Source organism: Calonectris borealis, chromosome 4, assembly GCF_964195595.1.
Source record: "Calonectris borealis chromosome 4, bCalBor7.hap1.2, whole genome shotgun sequence".
Taxonomy (NCBI): domain Eukaryota; kingdom Metazoa; phylum Chordata; class Aves; order Procellariiformes; family Procellariidae; genus Calonectris; species Calonectris borealis.
Window position 1 is genome coordinate 44,978,318 of NC_134315.1, and position 18,858 is coordinate 44,997,175.

General features: G+C 38.9%; 1 protein-coding gene across 2 annotated transcripts in view; it reads right to left on the reverse strand.

Moving 5' to 3' along the window:
• Positions 1-226: 226 nt before the first annotated feature.
• CPE (carboxypeptidase E) overlaps positions 227-18,858 on the reverse strand; it is a 60,276-nt gene continuing 41,644 nt past the window's right edge. For both annotated transcript variants that reach the window (XM_075149383.1, XM_075149384.1), the window contains exons 3-9: positions 18,039-18,206; positions 16,978-17,095; positions 15,781-15,963; positions 9,040-9,179; positions 6,524-6,623; positions 4,040-4,158; positions 227-2,921 (exon numbers count right to left, since the gene is read on the reverse strand). In XM_075149383.1, coding sequence (XP_075005484.1) covers positions 2,823-2,921; positions 4,040-4,158; positions 6,524-6,623; positions 9,040-9,179; positions 15,781-15,963; positions 16,978-17,095; positions 18,039-18,206 — 927 coding nt within the window. In that variant the 3' untranslated portion in view covers positions 227-2,822. The remainder of the gene's footprint in view (positions 2,922-4,039; positions 4,159-6,523; positions 6,624-9,039; positions 9,180-15,780; positions 15,964-16,977; positions 17,096-18,038; positions 18,207-18,858) is intronic.

The window sequence follows — 18,858 nt, forward strand, 5'->3', positions numbered from 1 at the left end:
GGCTCTCAATGGGATGCCGGCACTAATCCCAGTCTCGTTTCTCTGTTCAAACAGCAAATTAATTGGCACATGCACCTCACTGAGGATGTTTACGGCATACTTTGCAGACATGCACAGCCAAAGAGGTCACGTTTTGAACCTGTAAATTACTCACACATTTTACATTTTAAATAAACCTGTAGATTTATTGTACTATAGTACAGCATGTGCCTTTTTAACCAAAAGCTCAGCATCACACAACACTTTAATCTTCCATTTAAACATACACAGTCCCACAACACAGCTCGGTTCAGCTAGGAAAGCTACATAATGAATTAATTTATTGAGAGTCCTGGCTATGCTGTTCTTAAGGATGTTTACTTACAGCAAGAACAGTGGCAGTGGTTCGTGTTGTAGCATTTAATCACTTTAACCTGTTCTCAGCATAGTAATAGCAAGCAGTTATCTAGAGCAAAACAAAGAGATCATTTAAGGGACACTACATTTAATCGCAAATGCATGAAACAGTAGACCAGAGGATGTCACGCACGTAATACAAGTAAGGATTAGAAATCTGTTATGAGATCACTTTGATGTAATGTCTGCACTAACTATGCCACACAATCCACCACACAGGAAGACCAGATGCATGACAGGCATCGCACCATGTAGTAATATTGTTTGGATCGAAATTGTGAGGTTTGGAAGGGGCAGAGCAGGGTGTTCTGTACAAATATAACTTGCCTTACTACATTAGTTTACAGCTCAGAAACACTCCTGTAGCCATTTGCCCACTTGTCAGCAGTCTCTTGTTTTAATTCATTTTTATACTGTTTGCTTCGATTTTACCTGGTCCAGTCAAAACCAGTATTGTTACTTCCAGACACAGTGCTTTGTGCTACATGTCTTAGCCTTTCAAATTGTCATAAACACTCAAGTTGGTGTAACTGGGCATCCTTTACGCATGCTCTTGTGCAGAGCTAGCCACAAGTTGTTATCAAGACATGGTCAGATACGATTCTTCATTTGCCACAGGGGTTCCTCATTGCAATGGAGATTTGAAGTTCATCACTGCTTAATGACTTACAGCAAGTGAAGTTCCCCTGAAGTTTGGAATTAAATATCTACTACCCAAATGAGCTACAGTTTACATAGCAAATTCTTCTTCAGAGAAAGTTCATGGCTTTTTTTTGCTGTTCGATTTATCAATGTGTGTCAAACCTTAAGCCTGTTACTTTAAATGATCAAGTGCTATTTTTATTAAAGAATTTCAAATTCTCAAAAAACAGTATTTTCAGTAGATTTTTAAATACCCAAAGGAGGTAAATTTGGATCCTACTCCTGAACATGTGATTTTTCACTTACGGGGGGAGCATGATAGTGCATTGTTGGTTGGTTTGGAATGGTACTGAACTCCTACAGCATCAACTAAAATAATACGCTAATCAAAACACAGACAGTGATACTAAAGAAACAGAGGAAGGAAATCTATATCAAACATCTGATCTTGAATTAAAATAGACCAGCAATAATGTGTAAGCTTTCAAACAGATGAGATGCTTAGCTGCTATCAAGCAGCACACCAGCAGTGGTTTCAGAAGAATTGTACCAAACTTGCACCCACTATGGTTCATATGTATTATCTGATTCCGCAAATTTCACTCATCTTAGACAAAATACTAAAGCAAGTTAATTCAAGTATACTAAAAAAAAATGGGAGGAAGAAGGATCTTTTTAAATCAAAGTTGCTTTTTGTATCATCTTCCAAGTATTTTGGGAAAATTTCACCACACTGAAAAAATTTTCACTTGTCTGTCTTGCTTCTAGCTTTAGGTAAGACCAACCAGCAGAAGAAACAAAGTTGGAAACAAAACCATTCTTGGCTTGGGAGGCTAAATGCATGTCCTCATGTAGACTTCCAGGTCATTGTCTAAACTGTAATGTTTTGGTAGCTTTCAGTGAACACATGAACTTTTGGCTGATTATCTAGACACCACTGAGACATGTAAAGATTGTTGAAAAGGTAGTTATCTAACTAAACAGACATCACCTGAAATGATTGGTTTTTTCTTGCTGTAAAACAAACACAAGCAGCATATTAACAAGATGCACAAGCTCTTCTTCTTCACCCATTCACAATTTTTAATTTGGTTAATAAGTAATGAGAAATAATTAAAACCTGATCTTGAAATATCATTAACAGTTTAAGGAATAAAGTTCTGCTATTTCCTGAATTCATTCCATGCCATCTTTAATAAAAGAGCTTACGCAGATTCCTTCTGCTTACTAAAATGAAGTCAGCTTTTGTTTCTTACATATTTAAATAGCCCCAACACCAGAGACATACAAAATGTTATACTGAATTTTAATCCTTGTAAAACATTATTACACCACACACTGTTATTATAAATCTTTTCAATCCATTATAGAACTCAGTAAAGAGCACTGTCTATTACTATGCACTGTCAAATATTTCTGGCAGTATTGGGAATTGACTACAGCATATTTCTTTTTTAAAATCAAGAGTTAACCTACATATTCTGAACTTGCATATAATACACAACAGATTGTACTTCCATATAGGCTGCAGAGACATTCACTCATTTTTTTCTGATTTGTATATAAGAGTAAATTTTCTATAACAATGTGAAAGAAAATTAATAACTTATTTATCTAGCTAAGAGGCTAGCAGTTATTTATAATCATATTAATCAAAAGATGACTGAAAAATTCAAAGTTAATTATTGTGAAGTGCACAAAATCTAGAATATAGGGACTTTCCACAGTACATTATACTAAATCAACATATAATAGATTAAAAGCTGTAAAGCAAAAATCTTCATTTAAAAATTTAGTGTTTCTGACATCATCTTCCACCATTCCATCAATTCTTCTTTCTCCTCTTCTTTTCTTTCAGACAATGACTCCAGTTCAAAATCAACCTGAGTAAGAGAAACAATCAAAAACATCAGTAAGATTTGCAGAGAGAGATAAGTGTAGGCTTTTAAGAGTCATTTATTGAAAGAAGTTGTTTAACACAGACATGGGGCTTAGGGAGGTACCTTCCATTTTAGGCCAGGTTATTTCAAAGTCTCTCAGGGCTGATGTAAATATGTGCAATACTAGCACATAAGTACAATAAACTTCTCTAAAAAATGCACATAGGTGAGAAAAATTTCCAAAAGAAACCAGACATCTGTCCAGTCTTTGACTTGTCTAAACACTTCACAAAATATGAGCCAATGAAATTAAAATTGAATAATAGCCAGCCACATAAATCTTCTAGCATATAATAAAAAGTATCACGAGGGGATTGCTGTCTAACACCTAGCAATGCAGACCCCCAGCATATCAAAAGTATTCAATTTTATGCCATCAAGAAGATTCAGGGAGCTTTTTGGACACATGGCTCATTAGTGTAGATATCATGTGCTAGTGTTGCATGTCCTAGCATATTATACACACTAGAGAAATAAGCATTTATTTTAATTTTTAAGAGTGGAATCCACACCTGTACAGAGGATGAATTAAAAATGCTCCTGAACTCTTAGATGCAGCGTAGGTCTTATTCACTATACATGTTGGGTATCTACACAAAGCAGAGCTCTATCACTATCTTTCCGCACCGAGCTGAACACTGGTTTTAACCTATGCAGGTTGTCACTTGACAATTTAGATTAAAAATATCAAATCTCAATGAAAACCTCAACGTCTCTTACTTTTTATGTCGTGCTATTTAAAGATATTCTGTAATCTTCTATCTGATTGGCTATTCACACATCAACCAATAAAAAACTATAAGTATCTCAATATTACCTCTTGCTGTGTCTTTTCTTTTTAAATAAGACCAACAGGAGATTAAATGAGTTTACAATGAGATAACTCTCAGATGCTTGTGCAGCAAGTACTAGAAGATTAGATTTCCAGTCTGTCTTCTAAATTAACATATTCTGAAATATTATGAAAAATCACCTACATGTATACCATGAAGGAAAAAAAAGAAAGATACTTTTTTATATACATATAATAGATGATGAACCAACATAACGTGAGCACTTACCACAACTGCAGGGCTAAAGGGCACAGCCACTTTTTTAGTTATTGCTAGATAGCCTGGTGCTGAGGCTGTAAGTTTGTAATTTCCAGGCACAAGCAATCTCCAGTAATCACCATCCTTGGCTGTAGAGAAGAAGAAAATAAAATCCAAATAAATATGTATAAAACGAATTATGCAGCTAAGGAGAATGGACTGTATATCTTGTTAGCATCTTTTGTATTCCTGTCAGCCCTTTCCATTTGTCTGCCTGAAAGCATTCTTCTGTAAGGGCTGTATAAATATATCATTACAGGTTTTCTTCTTTTCAGATAACCAAAACACAGATTTAAACTCTGAAGTTGTGCTGTAGCCTCCATGAAAGGTCTTGCCTCTTGCGGAGGCTGAGGGCTCTCCAGCACACTGAAGGAAAGGACAGCCTGGGACATTATTCTACTTTAGAAGCACCCCCTGGCCAATGCGCAGCTCCTGTTAAGTGTCTGAGTTTCAGTTTGCAATGCAATGTGGATTTTTAATGCCCCTCAGTATTCTGAAAATCCAAATTTAAATACATTTTATTCTCGTCAAATGTAAATAAATAGGACCACCTTTCTCAATTTATCATGCTGCGAAAGCATGATCATTTCCTGGAACATTCCACGTTTATCACCCCTAAAGCATCATTATCTACATGCTTCAGTATCCAGGCAATGTCTAGGGCTTTTTTCTTCCGTTTAGCTAAACAAAGAAATGAAAGTTTGAGCCACTCAGGTCAAAGAAAGGCTCCTACTGCACTGAGTGTTACGGCAGACCATCTTTTTCAGTCTATTCTTTTATTCTTCAGAATAAAAACGCATCATCCCCTTCTCTAGAAATGACCCTCTCCCATTTTCACAAAGAATCAGATCCTCCCTGCACCAGAAGCGGGCAATCATCTAATTTGTCACAGGCTAATACTCTGAATTTCTCTATCTCCACGCAGAATTTCAGAAGACATTGCAAGGCTATTCTAAAGGTCAGTTAGCAGTGCCATTTAAAATACTTGGCCATGTTCTTACTGTTCCTTGAATGCTTTTTCAGTACATCTGCGGCTACACAGCGCACAGAGGGAAATATTACTTAAATGTTTGCAATTTGCATGGTCAAAAAATGTCAGTAGTCAGTCCAGTTGTTTCCAGACTTTTCTCTTCATAAAACAGAAAGGAAAAAAATTACTGCCGCAGAGCTACGATAATGATCTATTCTAATTCCTGGCACTGGAACAAAGCTGAATTTTAACTGACGAACAAAGGAACAGGGAAAAAAAAGTCAAAGAATATTTATCCTTTTTGAATGTGCTAAAATTCAAGTACTTGTTTTCCTCACTGTTTTGACAATACATGACTTCCAGCCTTATACACGCACAATGATGTGAAAGGATTCATGATTAGATGCTTTTTTGGATCGTAGAAGCATGAGCTGTAGTATCACATGCATCACTCTCATACCTCAAAATATCTCTTTGCACAGCTTATTCCCTTTTTATTTCTCCTGAAAATTTATCTCCAGCTTCTATACATTTTGCCTTCTTATATACAGAAAAGAAGGTGGCTAATGTTATCATAGACTGTTCTCCTGCTTGGCAGAAATGCTGCTCTCTTTGCAAGTGATGTGAGAACAAACACAAATAGAGGCCAACTGAAGGGTCTACCAGTCCTGTTTCATAGTATTCTGCATCTCTGTAACAGTATAGCGAGACATATCCTTGAGAAAATTACCATAATGTTAGCTCATACAGAAAGCATTGGCATTTTATTATTGTTTTTCTAATTAGTATCTTGTACAAGCAAAAAAATTGCCATTCAGAATAAGAAAGCATAGGTCTACAGGCAAGACTGCAAGTTGGCACTGTGCGAGTTACCTTTGAATTCATTCCTAGAATAAAGCACACCACCACTGAAGAGGTGACGCACAATTTTCTATAAACACCAACATGACACTTTCCTCTTCTAGAACCGTCCTTCTAAAAAAAAGTCACATAATTGTAAACAGCAGAGAAAATTTATCTTTGCAGGAGGAAGTTAACTGGAAGTGTCAAGAATTTACATACCAAAAGGTACGACTGCATCGTAAGTCATATAACGGTTTTGGACTACAATTTAGCCTTCAAACTCAAAACGCCACTGCCGACAGGCCTTTAAATCCTGGCAGCGTTATGAAACACTACTGGCACCACAAATCAGAAGACAAACTAAGCACGAAATAACCAAGAGCTGCCAGAACCAATTCATGCCAGAGACCCATGAAGTCCCAACAACCAGCCTCCAGCTACTCTGAGAGCAAAACACAAGAGAAAGATTCATGAAATCCTGCAGGCAACAAGCTTCTTGAGGAACAGCATGTCCTCCTGGCTTCAAAATTTCACTCCCTTAAAGCTTCAGCTCATAAGATCTGAAATGGCTCCAGGCTGCCAAGCAGAGGGAGTAGCAGTATAGTCCAGCACTTCTTGTCTTCCTGAGGTACAACACTCACCTGATGTAATGTCATGGCTTATCCCCTCCACAGAAATTGTAGCATTTGCTATTGGATTGCCCTGAAGATCTTTAACAAACCCCTTCACTCCTCGATGAATCTAAAATAAATAAATAAAGTCAGCAACACTTGGGGAATCACTGGAAGAATCTTAAGAAAAGATAGCATTTTCATGAGTGAAATACCTATTGATATATCTAATGATACATGTTATGGATCCCACGGTCTACATGCCGACAACTATCAAGGATAATTACTAAACATCATAATGGAACAAACAGTGAAGAGGAAAAATAATTCAGCTGGTAGCTATACCAATTTCTCTGTGCAATGCAAGCATTTCTCAGAAATACGCAGCAAATCATAATATATGTGAACACTGGCTTGAAAGTCTTTGTCACTGGGGATTAATGAATGTGCTGAAAAGCTTTGAAAGACAGCCTAAAAAAAACAACTACTTTTTTTTGAAGTTTCATCAACTGTAAGAAATTAGGGCTAGTAATGGACATAACTGCTTAAAAGTGGAACATTAACAAGGTTAAATGCGGGCACTTGGACTTTGATGCGCAATCCCTGTGTGAGATGCTCAAGCTCTCTACTGGGCACCCAAACATCCAGGTCTTTGAGCCGGGACCACATAGAGTCACAACACGGCCTGCAAGAGAAAGGTGATGGTGGGTCATGTCCTAGTTCTTTCTTGCCTCTTAGGCAACAGCACCAGCACTACCTAATCTGTCTGTTCCCAGCATATATGAAATTAAAGCACTGATGTGACTGCAGTGTGTGGAGAGACCAGTCCTGCTGGTATTTCTTAAGCACGGTCTGAAAGCAGACCGAGCTCCTCAGAGGCAGGAGACTGAGGATCAGCTACCTTTTCACAGCCTGAGACAGGGAGCTCTCAGCGCTGGGGAGAACGGGATGTTTTGAACCTGTGCAGAGAGGCATCTCACTGGGAGCCTGGAAATTAAGTGGGGAATACTGTGGAGTTCAGGCTTCTCCCTGATTCTGTGATATTTGAAAAGACTTGTGGATCACAAATCTTATTTTGAGATTTTGATGTTCCCCTTTATGAACCTATATGGCGTATTCAGCTGCTATAATTTAGTTCATCAGATTCCTCTAATTTACACTGTGGGAGAAGCCTGACACAGATCGGCTTAGAAAGGCAGAAAGTACATATTTGCACTGTCCTCAGCAATCACGGGGGAGCTGGAGCACAGAGCTGGACCTCTTATCCTGTAAGAGGATAAAAACCAATGCCAGATAAACCATCTGAACTTCAAGCATAAAGCCAGCAGCTCCACAGGAGCAGAGGAAGTTGGCAAAATAATCTCTTACACATTAGTAATTTGAAAATGCAGTGACACCTATGGTTTTCCATGAGTCAGAGAAAATTAACCCATGTGCAAAGGAGCCGAACAATTTGAGATGGATCCCATCATGAACAGGTAAAAACCTGCAGTGCAGATAGAGCTTTTTCCTCAGCCCACATACAACTTACTAACAGAACTGTGTAACAAACATTTCAAATATTCGAGTATTTCAGATTTCTGGCTAACTAAAGCATTTCTCCATGAATAAATTCTTAAAGAAATGAATGTATTACTTGGCCAGCACTGCTAACAAAGTATGTTTCTGATTTTGCAATCCCAGGTGTGCAGCTGTTAATGATATCAGATAAATTTGTGATCTTTAACTACAATATCCAGGTTTGAGAAAGTCGAAACTCCCACGCTGCTTGGAACCATCATTTCAGTGCAGCCTGTTACATTGGTACGAGATGATTAAAAAAACCCACAACAACCCACGACGACAATGACAACAACAACAACAAAAACCCCAAACACACACATATACAGATCTATTTCAGGAGTCTTAACTTCTAACAACCCATTAGCACAAGATTATCTAAACCCATGACTACGCTTTGCACTTCTAACCAGATTTTGTATAATTTTTAATGGAATCATCACATTGACAGCTCTACATTTAGTATCAGCAGCTCTTGCAATCAGAGAGCAGCGGAGTATCTACAAAACCAGGATTAGCGATGTCCCTCGACGCTGCGCTGAACTGCCAGGCGGTTCCAGTCTAATCCAGCCGTCCAGGCTCCCTGTACGTCCAGAGTGATTCACCCTGTCCGTAGGCACACTGTGCTATCTGCAGAGGGCAATCCACCTCTCTTAGTACACGCATCAGTGCTGGGGGAACGAATTATACACTCTGGTGCTGTGTATCACTTTCCGTTGAGGAAACCAACACAAATCATTTAAATTAAATGTCTGAAACAGCTTAGGTAAGGTGAGATTAATTCCATACTCTAACATCATCTTTCTTTTTCCCCTCTTCTTCCACATATTTAGAAAAATCACACAGGATTTACCACCTGAGAGACATACAAGAATTATGGAGCACCGATTGGATTAATATGAAATTTCGAATTAGATGTTCACACAGCACAAAGTTTAGAAGTTTTAGGTACAATAACTAGAGTTTGCCATCCTCTTTTTTGTTACCTGCTCGATGTAATTGATAAGGGAGTTCTTGTTGTCCTCCCAGTAGCCCTTCAGAGTTTCTTCAGGTGGGAATTTTTCACAGCTAAGCTCCACTGTGATTTCAAAGCAGTTGCTGCTGAGGTAATTGAAATCCTGCATTCCTGCAATGCCAGAAAAGAGTTAGTGATGCATTTTGCATTGTTCTGAAGTAAACAGAGTAAAGGGGGGCATGTGAGATGCTGGGGCTGTTAAGAAAAGAATAGCTGTAAATACAGCTGGTGCAGTTCTATTTAATCAGCTTAGTTCTGAAATCAGAAGCATTAAATCAGAGAAACCAACAAGACAATTAATTCCCAAAAACATTTTCTTCCCAAGGAAAGTTTAGAAAAGACTTAACACCTGGCCTGTATACTTCTACCTGACATTGCACCTGGCCTGTATACTCCTACCTGACACGTTTTTGGATAGCTGACATATAAATTACTATCTTTTCTCTTCAGGAGCAGAAAATTATTTCCAATTATGGCTAAAATATTTCCAGATGAAAGTAAAAGGTGATCACTTTGTAAACCAAGAAGAATGACAATTAATTATAAAGCAAATGAAACATGACAAAGTGCCCTTGAAAAAGAGGTTTATAAAGACTGGTCAAAAATGTGGGTTTTTTTTTCTGAAAATATAGGGTTTCAACTTAGTAACTTTTTACAAGAAAAGCATCTGTTTGCTAAGGAATGTTCTTTGTCAAGCTTCTCGGCATAGATTCCAAATATTTATGATTTTCCACCAAAAAACCCCACAAAAGCGAACTTCCTATAAACTTCCTTTACACAGAAATTTTTCCATGGATAGGGGTATTTCCCACCCACTTAATACCTCTGCAAAATCAATAATTAATACAGTAAGAGAAACATCATTATTAATGCAACTTTAATCATAGAAATTTAAAAATATATACAGTAGCATCATCATCAGGAATAAAAATTTGATGGGAAAGATGTAGTCTTTCATACTTCTGAGCCCCTCCTCTTACAACATGGAAATATTGGCTATTTTCTCAAATCAGTGAGCCGATAACCAAAGTGGTTTCCAGTTTTGTAAGGGGATCAGCCAGCTGGGGAGGGACTGTGGCTGTCCCCAGGAGGGTTATAAATATATTCTTTGCAGAAGCTGATGTAGAATTAGCGCTTGCCTTCCCAGTCTGTCTAGCTAGCAGAGTCAGTGGATTCTCAAACGGAGGATTGAAAAGAAAAAGGCCACCAAGCATTTTGAGCATCCCCATGGAGGTCACTGAGGGATTTAAAAGTGCTTCAAACACAGCTAATTCATTCAGCCCTATGCTCCCCCATGCAAGCCACATATGAGACCTCATGAACCTCTTTACCGAAGCACCGGTGTTGTGCACCGATCCAGAAACGTCCAGAGAGCTGATGTCATATCCAAGAGAACACCGAGGGCAGCGAACAGATTGAGTCAGGCGGGATTCTGCCAACACATTAGGGTGAATCTATTTTCTGCCAACCAGGCAACGAGACTCCTAACTACTGATGGGAACAGGGACTTTTCAGATTCCTAAAGAAAATTTTTACTTCTAAGCCTTTTTTAGATGGCTGAAAAATGAGGACACCGAAGGCAAAGGTGCTCCTGGGAGGGACGGCTCTGACGTCCCACCTGGCAGAATGCAAGGTGGACCATTCAGCAGTACACAGCGAGAGACAGCAGAGTCATGAGTAAAACCCTGACAGCAGTGCTGACTGCCAGGCATCTATTCCAGACACTAGATAATGTTGTTTTTCTTGATTTTTGCCTTTCTTCTCCAAGAAAGAAGGAATTCATGAAGATGAGAACTGGGAGCCGAAGGGCATGATGTAATTTTACTGTGGTGCCTACAACTCTTGACCATTACTGCTCCAATTCTCTGGAAGTTTCTCCCTCCTCCCCACCTCCCAAAGCAAGGTGATACTCAGGGATGCCCTAGTTTCTCAAGGACAGAATAAAGAAGCAATATATTTTCCAGTTTTGTGCACAATGTCCACATCCTATAGTTTGTTTCCCAGCTCCTGGCCTGGGCCGCAGTTCATATGTGTTGCTCCTGAAAAAATTCAGCTTACGCTACTGAGCTGCAGGTGATGATCTGAATCTCTGTGACACAGAATGGGGCGAAGATAGCCTGGATCTAAACTGTGGCCTACTACATCTGTAACCTGGAGAGCATCAGGCTGGCTACATACAATTTGCACTCTTTACCTGCCTGCTCAATATGGTGATTAGGTGCAATATCCAAGAAATCAATACATTTCAAAAGATTTATTCAACATTGCGGCAACTTTGCTGCCACTGGTGAAGCTCTCTAACTGCCCTATTCCTTCTTGTTATGCACATGGCATACATCGCCCGCATGCACACCACCACACTCCCAAAGCCTCTCGTTTTAACACAGGATAGCACAAAACTAACTTTCCTATACTTTAACAGGGACCACTCTCTGCAGATCAGAAAGGCTTAGCAGACCTCAGATATAGCTGAGATTCATGCCCTTCGCTCTGACCATGAGCAGGACTTTTCTTTGAAACTGAGCAACACAAACACTCCTCTTGCACTGCTCTACTGTCCTGAAGGACTGCAGCGTCTCTATGTTAGTACTCACACAAATAAGCCTAGATTATGGAACAAAATTAATTTCCTCAGCTTTTACAAAAAGGAACTCCAACCTTCACAAAGAAAGTGGAGTGCAGGGTGTGCCCCGGCATCAGAATGACTTAGACTTTGAATTACAAGCTACAGCACCAAGCTAGTTCAGCTTCTACACATAAAAAGACAGTGACTTTTAGCAGGACAGGATGAACTTGAGCCTTGTGCATAATAGGGAGAACATGTGCCTCCTCCACGTGTCATATAAAATCCTAAAAAAATTTACCTAACATTGCTTCCGAAACTAGTAACATGAAAGGCAATTCAAGTTAGGAACAAATTAATTGCGTGCCAAGAGTGATTTGAGAGTGTCTGAAAATAAAAAGACACTTAAACAATAGCCTAATAGTACAACAATGTAAGCTGCTTTGAAATGCTATTTTTGTAATGACACAAATCTGATTAGTCTCAGGTGACCCTGTGTAATGGCAGAACAAGCAGAACAGGGATGTAGCTAGCTAGTAATTCATTGCTATCTGCTCTTTTCATTTATATTTCCAAATAGATACTCCACACAAAAGATACGTTAAAAAAACATTATCCATGTTGAAAAGTTATGCACTCAACAGGTAAGGAAATGCTAAATGTTTGTGCAAATTTAATTTGGCTTTCTTGTGCATAAGTGAAATCATTAATTACATACTGATAGGGAGAAGACCAGTGTTAAAAATTGCATGTATGTTACATACAGGCTTGTTTTTTCCCGGGGTCTGGTGACTAAAAGGGCCTTTCCTGAACACAGAAGAATGACCTCTTTTGCCTTTGCTTATTGCTCTCTGAAAAACCTACAAGGATCAACTAATTACAGAAGACAACTAATACAAAGCAAGTGTAACAGGCATCATGGTCTCAGATTTAGCAAAGATGCTGTTGGGGGAGCTATTTTCTCTGTGCCCCTGCTCCACAGAAGAGAGTAACTACTAAGTAGGTAACGGTGAGAAAAACCTCAGAGCAAAGTGTATTAAGAGACAGAAGCAAGTGTCAAATATTCCTGTACATCATCTGCTCTCTCCACCCCAAAACCTGAGTGGAGAATTGCCACCTTGCCTGGGGTTGATGAGGAAATCCTGAGGTTTGACAAGAGGGAAGGACAGAACATGAATGCAATGGAGGGTTCATCCTTACTTCCAGTTTGAGACAAGGGCTGCTACCAGACTTTTCTGCCACCAGATGTTCAGCCTTCCTACTGAGAGAACCCAGGTATTCAGAAAAACGTATGCAAAAGCAACCCATACTCATATGAGAGAGCCACCGGTATATTATCCCTGGATAATACTGAGGAACCAATGAAGATTGCTGCTGGCCCACCAGGTAGTGCTGTCTTTTCCAGAAAGCAGAAGTTCCTGTGGGCGAATGATATGGGCAAAGAAATTGATGCAGCTCAACTGGGGGCACCATAATAAGCTCCATAGGGCAACAGCAACTTTAGTAATTTATTAGAGAGAAAAATCAGCCCTTCCTAGGTCCGGGCTCTTGGTCTGATGAGGTACTGTCCAAGGCAGCCTCTCTCACTTCGCTCAGCTGTCCTCCACTCCCTCCTTTTTCCTTCCCTCACCACTTCGCTGCTAAAGCCATGCACTCCTTTCTACACCAAACACAGCTCCAGTACCTACTCTCACCTATTTTCTATCTCTATTTCCAGTCACATTGCTCCAGTTCTCTTTTCTCTACAAACTTGTGGCAAGTCCTCTTTTATTTTGCCTCCGTTCAACCCAGGAAGATCACACAGAGATGCGAGCATAACCTATAGATGCCCATAGGACACTGAGCTACTCCCACGTCCCCCTCACAGGACCCAGAACAGCCCACAGCAACCCAAAGGTGCAAAGGCAGAGAAGCACCACCTTAGCTCCGAACCGGAGCAGGTGCCCTGCAAACAAGGTCTTCAGAAAGTTTCTCTTGGCAAATTCTGAACTCTGGTAAGGATATACAATGAAATACTTTTCCTAAAGCAATACAAATGGCTTTTCAATAGCTTATATCACTGCTAACTTGGAGTGCGTTACCACAGGGATAGCAAAAGGTCACTGGTACAACAGATATAACTTACATGCCACACTTCAGTTTCCAGACAGAGCTTTTCAGACTAAAGCTTCCAAGTAAATTTTCACTTGAACCAAGCAATGTTTAGTTATTTTCCTTAGCACTAGACATGGAAACAACAGAACTGTTTTCTCTGAATTATTTTTGTGTTTTTAAGTCAGCCTGTGGCAAACACTACCATGGAGGTTTCATTCAAAAGTCACAGCTTGCCAGCTGATTTCTACACTTGGAAAAAAAAAAACAGATTCATGCTGTATGGTCCAAAGTATATTGTCATCTCTCTATTTTTTATTAGCTGCACCATATTAGGATCATAGATTCTGGCTAGAACCAGGATTCCTGTCTACTAACTTCTGTACAAATACATGAGAAAAAGAAAGGGCTCACTTGGGGAATTTGCAGTCTAACTTAAAATAAGATCCAAAAGGAGGAAATAATTCAAACTTTCCAACAAGTTTTTCCAATGGAAAAATGTGCTTTTGGCATATGCAGTTTAGTCAGAATCAAAGCATTTCATCAAAACAATGGAAAGACTGTTTTTTTATAGCATTTTCCTAAGGAAAAAAAATTCTGAAGTTAAATATGCCCACGTTTTTATAGTTAATACTTAATATTTCATTAAGATAATTTTGGACTGAGTTGAAACAAAATTTAACTATTAAACCTCTCAATATTTTGTTTATATTCAGTTTTTTTCCAAATTATGCAAACTCTGTTTTGTCAAGGCTGTTTTAATGGTTCCAGTTTATAGTCTGTGGAAAGCTTCACACAAAGGGAAATTTTTGCTTTTCAGCCGTATTCAGAAATGTCACCATTTTACCTTACACCCAGTCCCTGTGGTACCACAGCAGAGGAAACACGCTGCCCCTGTGAAGAGTGGGGATAACAGCTCTAAGAACAAGCAGGTGAACGCTGGCTGTGTGAGCGCTACCAGTCGTTGTTCTGTTTCTAATTTCTTCACATGAGCTTAATTATTCTCCTCTTCTAGTACACTCTTTTCTGCAACAGGAGCAGAGTTAGGCTACCATCTATGCTGTCTAATGCTTTGAGAGATTCCTACTCATTCCAGGTAAAAAATTTAAAATTCATTCAGAGACTGTAATTGAATATTAAGAGGAAAGCAAACAATAAAACTGGTATGTGTGTTCAAAGTTATCTGGTACAAATCAACAAAGCCAATGCACAGGCAAATCACTCCAATGCAAATCACTCCAAGCTGAGTTTCTAGCTCAGAAATCCCCAGCTCAGTTTCACTCCGAAGTTTAGTCCAAGTTTAGCAGACACAGAAGACTCAAAGATTTAGATATCCCAACACCTTTTTGCCTCAGTTTACAAAGAAAACGACATATCAAAGCTCTTAGTAAAAAGGAATGACGCGTTTCATTATTTCAGGCTACTCTTCTAGACTTCTCCTGGAAAATTAGCTGTTCCTCTTCGCACAGAAGGCTCTACCAAAGTCTGGGGGAACATTACCTGGGCAGGAATTAGGCACTAATTAAGGCACAAAGTATGGAGACGCAAGTATCTTCACAGCTGGATTTTGTTCCCATTGAAATCAAAGGCCAAATTCCCATTGTCAATAACATTGCAAAATCAGGCCTCTCCACTTCTTTCAAGGTTGGATGCTTTCATTATTGAAGTTAAAATGAACAGTCCGTAGCCTGCTCTCTCTCATCAGCGTTTGTTAGGAGATTTTTTACTCTTTTTAAAAAAAAAAAAAAACCACAAATCCTTAAGCTTTCATGATAGCACAGCAATCACTCACCCACCATAGAACTATTAAATTTGCAATGACCTGAACCCTGACTGAAGAAACACTGTAGAAAAAGCAATTAAAGAGGAATATTCCAACAGGCATCACAATGAGCTTTATGGGATTTTATAGATGTACTGTGGTGAGCTATCAGCCTTTGATTTAGCCTTAACAACACCAACAGTTGTGGATAACCTGGTGGTATTCCAGTCTGTAATTAAATCAGTGAAAACTAAGCTTAAAAAAGTGACACCGAACCCCCACGCAGTGGGGCTTACCTCCTGGGACGCTGTACCATGCACCGCCGTTAGTTGTTCCATCCACAAAGCTGCTGTCATCGTCATTTTTACGACACGGTGGTCTGTTTGGATCAGACATAGCGGGATTGAAAGAAGAATAACTGCGAGCCAGGCTTTGAAAAATAGCATCATCAGGGCAGGAGCTGTATTCATGAGCACTGCCTAGGGAGAAAAAGAAGTCCAGGAACAAGGATTATTAAAAGGGCAGTCATGCTGACTGGACTCACAACCTCGACTACCAGCACTGCACAGCAGGACTGTGCCTGGAAATTCTCTGTACACGGGTAAGTGTCCTACAGCATCACAAACTAATACAGTAACTAATTAATTACCTTAATAACATTAACATTTCCCCAATACTTCATCAATTGCCTGTACCAGGTTGCCCCATTATTAAGGTGACTATTCATATCAGTCTTAATATTTATGAAAATATTAATTTAAAAGTGCACCACAAAATCTAAGCTATTCTAGGCTTTAGATATTTTCGTAGAAGAACACACAGTACATAGACAAAGGTCTCTTCCTAAAGAGTTTTACAGTCTGATATTAAAAGGATTTGCAATTCAACTGTGAGAAAGTAGATTGAAGGAAGACAATCACAAACAATACCATCATATCATGACCATTTCAGTCACATGCACATCCTCTAGTAGCAGAAAAAACAAACTAATATTGCCGTGTGCTAAATGATAACATCTCTGCCACAATGGGATCCTTTTTTATATGGGACCAATACTGAGAAAGTGGAAACAATGATAGTTGTTTCTATTAGCACACTACCACTTTCAGAAATTCATTTTTTAAAGGTGCGAGTAGAGAAACCTTAGATCATACAGGCAGCCTAGACACATCTCTCTCACTCAGTTACCAGGGTACAAACAGCCCCAGCTAATTTAAGAGCTAAGCTGCCTTGTTTAAAATACCTGAGGGACTATGATTCCCTCAGGTTTTATGTAATTTTTGTGATGTAACTCTACTGAAACAAACAATCATCTTCAAAACTAGAAAACATGGTCATACAGTGACTAGCTTTAAACATGTGATTAATATGCTAAAATAAGTCATTACAATGCAATGACATGATGTTTACAAAGTGGACCTTAAGAAGCAGTGAAATAAGTATAGAATGTAATTTCTATCTCCTCCTATTTCATGTTAACTTGTATTACATACCACTCCGAGTCTCATCATAAGGATAGTTTGCAACGAGGTCTCCTCCATGAAGATTGGCAGAGAGCACAAAGGGAATATCCATAATCCAGTGAATGACACCTTTCGTTTCAGGCGCAAGCTACAACAAAATAGCATTACCAGCAGTTACAAATTAATAATTCAACATAGAAACTTATTCAATTATATATAGTGGGCTCAATTATTATCACATATATTGTGTAAGACATTTAAATGAACAGCAATTTTATTTTGGCTTCAGAGAGAACTGAATCCTTTACCTCAGATTTAGAATTATATTGAGTAGATTAATGTAAGTCTAAAACTGGTGTAAATGAGTTCAGAATAAGACACAAATAAAGTAATCTCAATCTTTTACTTCTTCCCATTACTAAGCTAAAAAAAGCCTACCAAATTTTAAACCAAGGAAAGGAATCTAATTCAAAATAAATGTTGGTAGGATGCAGTCTATTCTCTGCATGGAAAGTAAAATTACTTCATTTAATAATTTGAATTTGAAGACAGAATATGGCTATTAAGGCCACAATCCTATGGGACTGCAGTCACATAGGATATTTTCTAAAACCTCCTCTGGGGGTAAACACAAGAAGATAAAAATCCCTCCAGATATACACCTGCATATTAAGGCTTAAGCTTATCAAAAATGCATGTGTTATATGTGAGAATGGCTATCTAGCCAGCAACATAATTAAGCACAATATACAAGTGAATTTCTGGCCATGGTAAAATGCAGAATATCTGCAAGAATAGCTTCAAATCAAGGGAGAAGGCTCACATTCTCTGGCCTTAAAAATGAAACATGCTTTGAGTGAGGAATTGTCTAAGGATTAAGCACTATGGATCAAAGGGTTTACTACAATAAGCCATTCTGAAAAAAACTTCAAGAAGCATCAGATGAATAAATTTAACAAAATGAACAAAAAATTTAGAAGAACGTGAATCGTAAAGACCGTACGCACAGCTCTTAGAGGCTGCTACATGTCTGCTTAAGTACAGGGGAAGAAATGGGCATGTAAGTGACCCCATATTCGGCCCCTACTTACCTTAGGGTTCTGGTCCACAGCTTTTTTCATGTTTTTCAGCAGATGGTTGTTTGGACCACCTTCTTTCTCATTAACATAGACTATTCTATCAAGATCAGGGAAATTTCGGTTTAGATCTATCCCTTGGGCATTACTTCGACCAACAAACCAGTCTTTAAGTTCACCGGGCTGAATGAGGAAAGGGAACAGAAAGAGAAGGGAGATGAGTAGATTCAGGAGATTACATATCAAGCTCTCTGTGGGTATATTTACCCATAGAAAACCCATGCAAATTTAAACCATGGGTTTACTTCTCATGTTCTCGAAAATAAGAAGGGATCATGTGGGAGTAAAAACTTCTGAAGCACCAGGAGCTGAGTCACCCCTGTTTCTTCCTAGAGCTCTGTGGGAACAAAAGCAACCTCTATTTCACTGACGGTCTCGGAGGACAGGATCATTCTCATAGTGGCAGATCTGGACTAAGAATGGGCAAAATTACCAGCAACATCAGATTTTCCAGTGCCTGCTGAGTCTTCCCCTGAGACCTGGCTTTTCCCCATTGCCTCATGCCCATGCTCGTGAATTACAGACCTCATTTTAGTGAGCCTCAGAGCAGCTGCAGATTTATCAACCAGCCACAAGGAATGTTTGCACTTGTTTCAAAGTTCCTCTAAATAGTTTCAAGGTGAAGAAGGACCTTAACTTTTATTTACCTAAGATTTTTATTTTTATGGTGTCTGTCAGCTTCGTTCACTGCAATGGTGACACTGAATAAAGATGTAGTGAGAATTTTTGTAAAAATCTTTTCTTTAAGCGGATTCCCTAAAATAGTTTTTGGGTT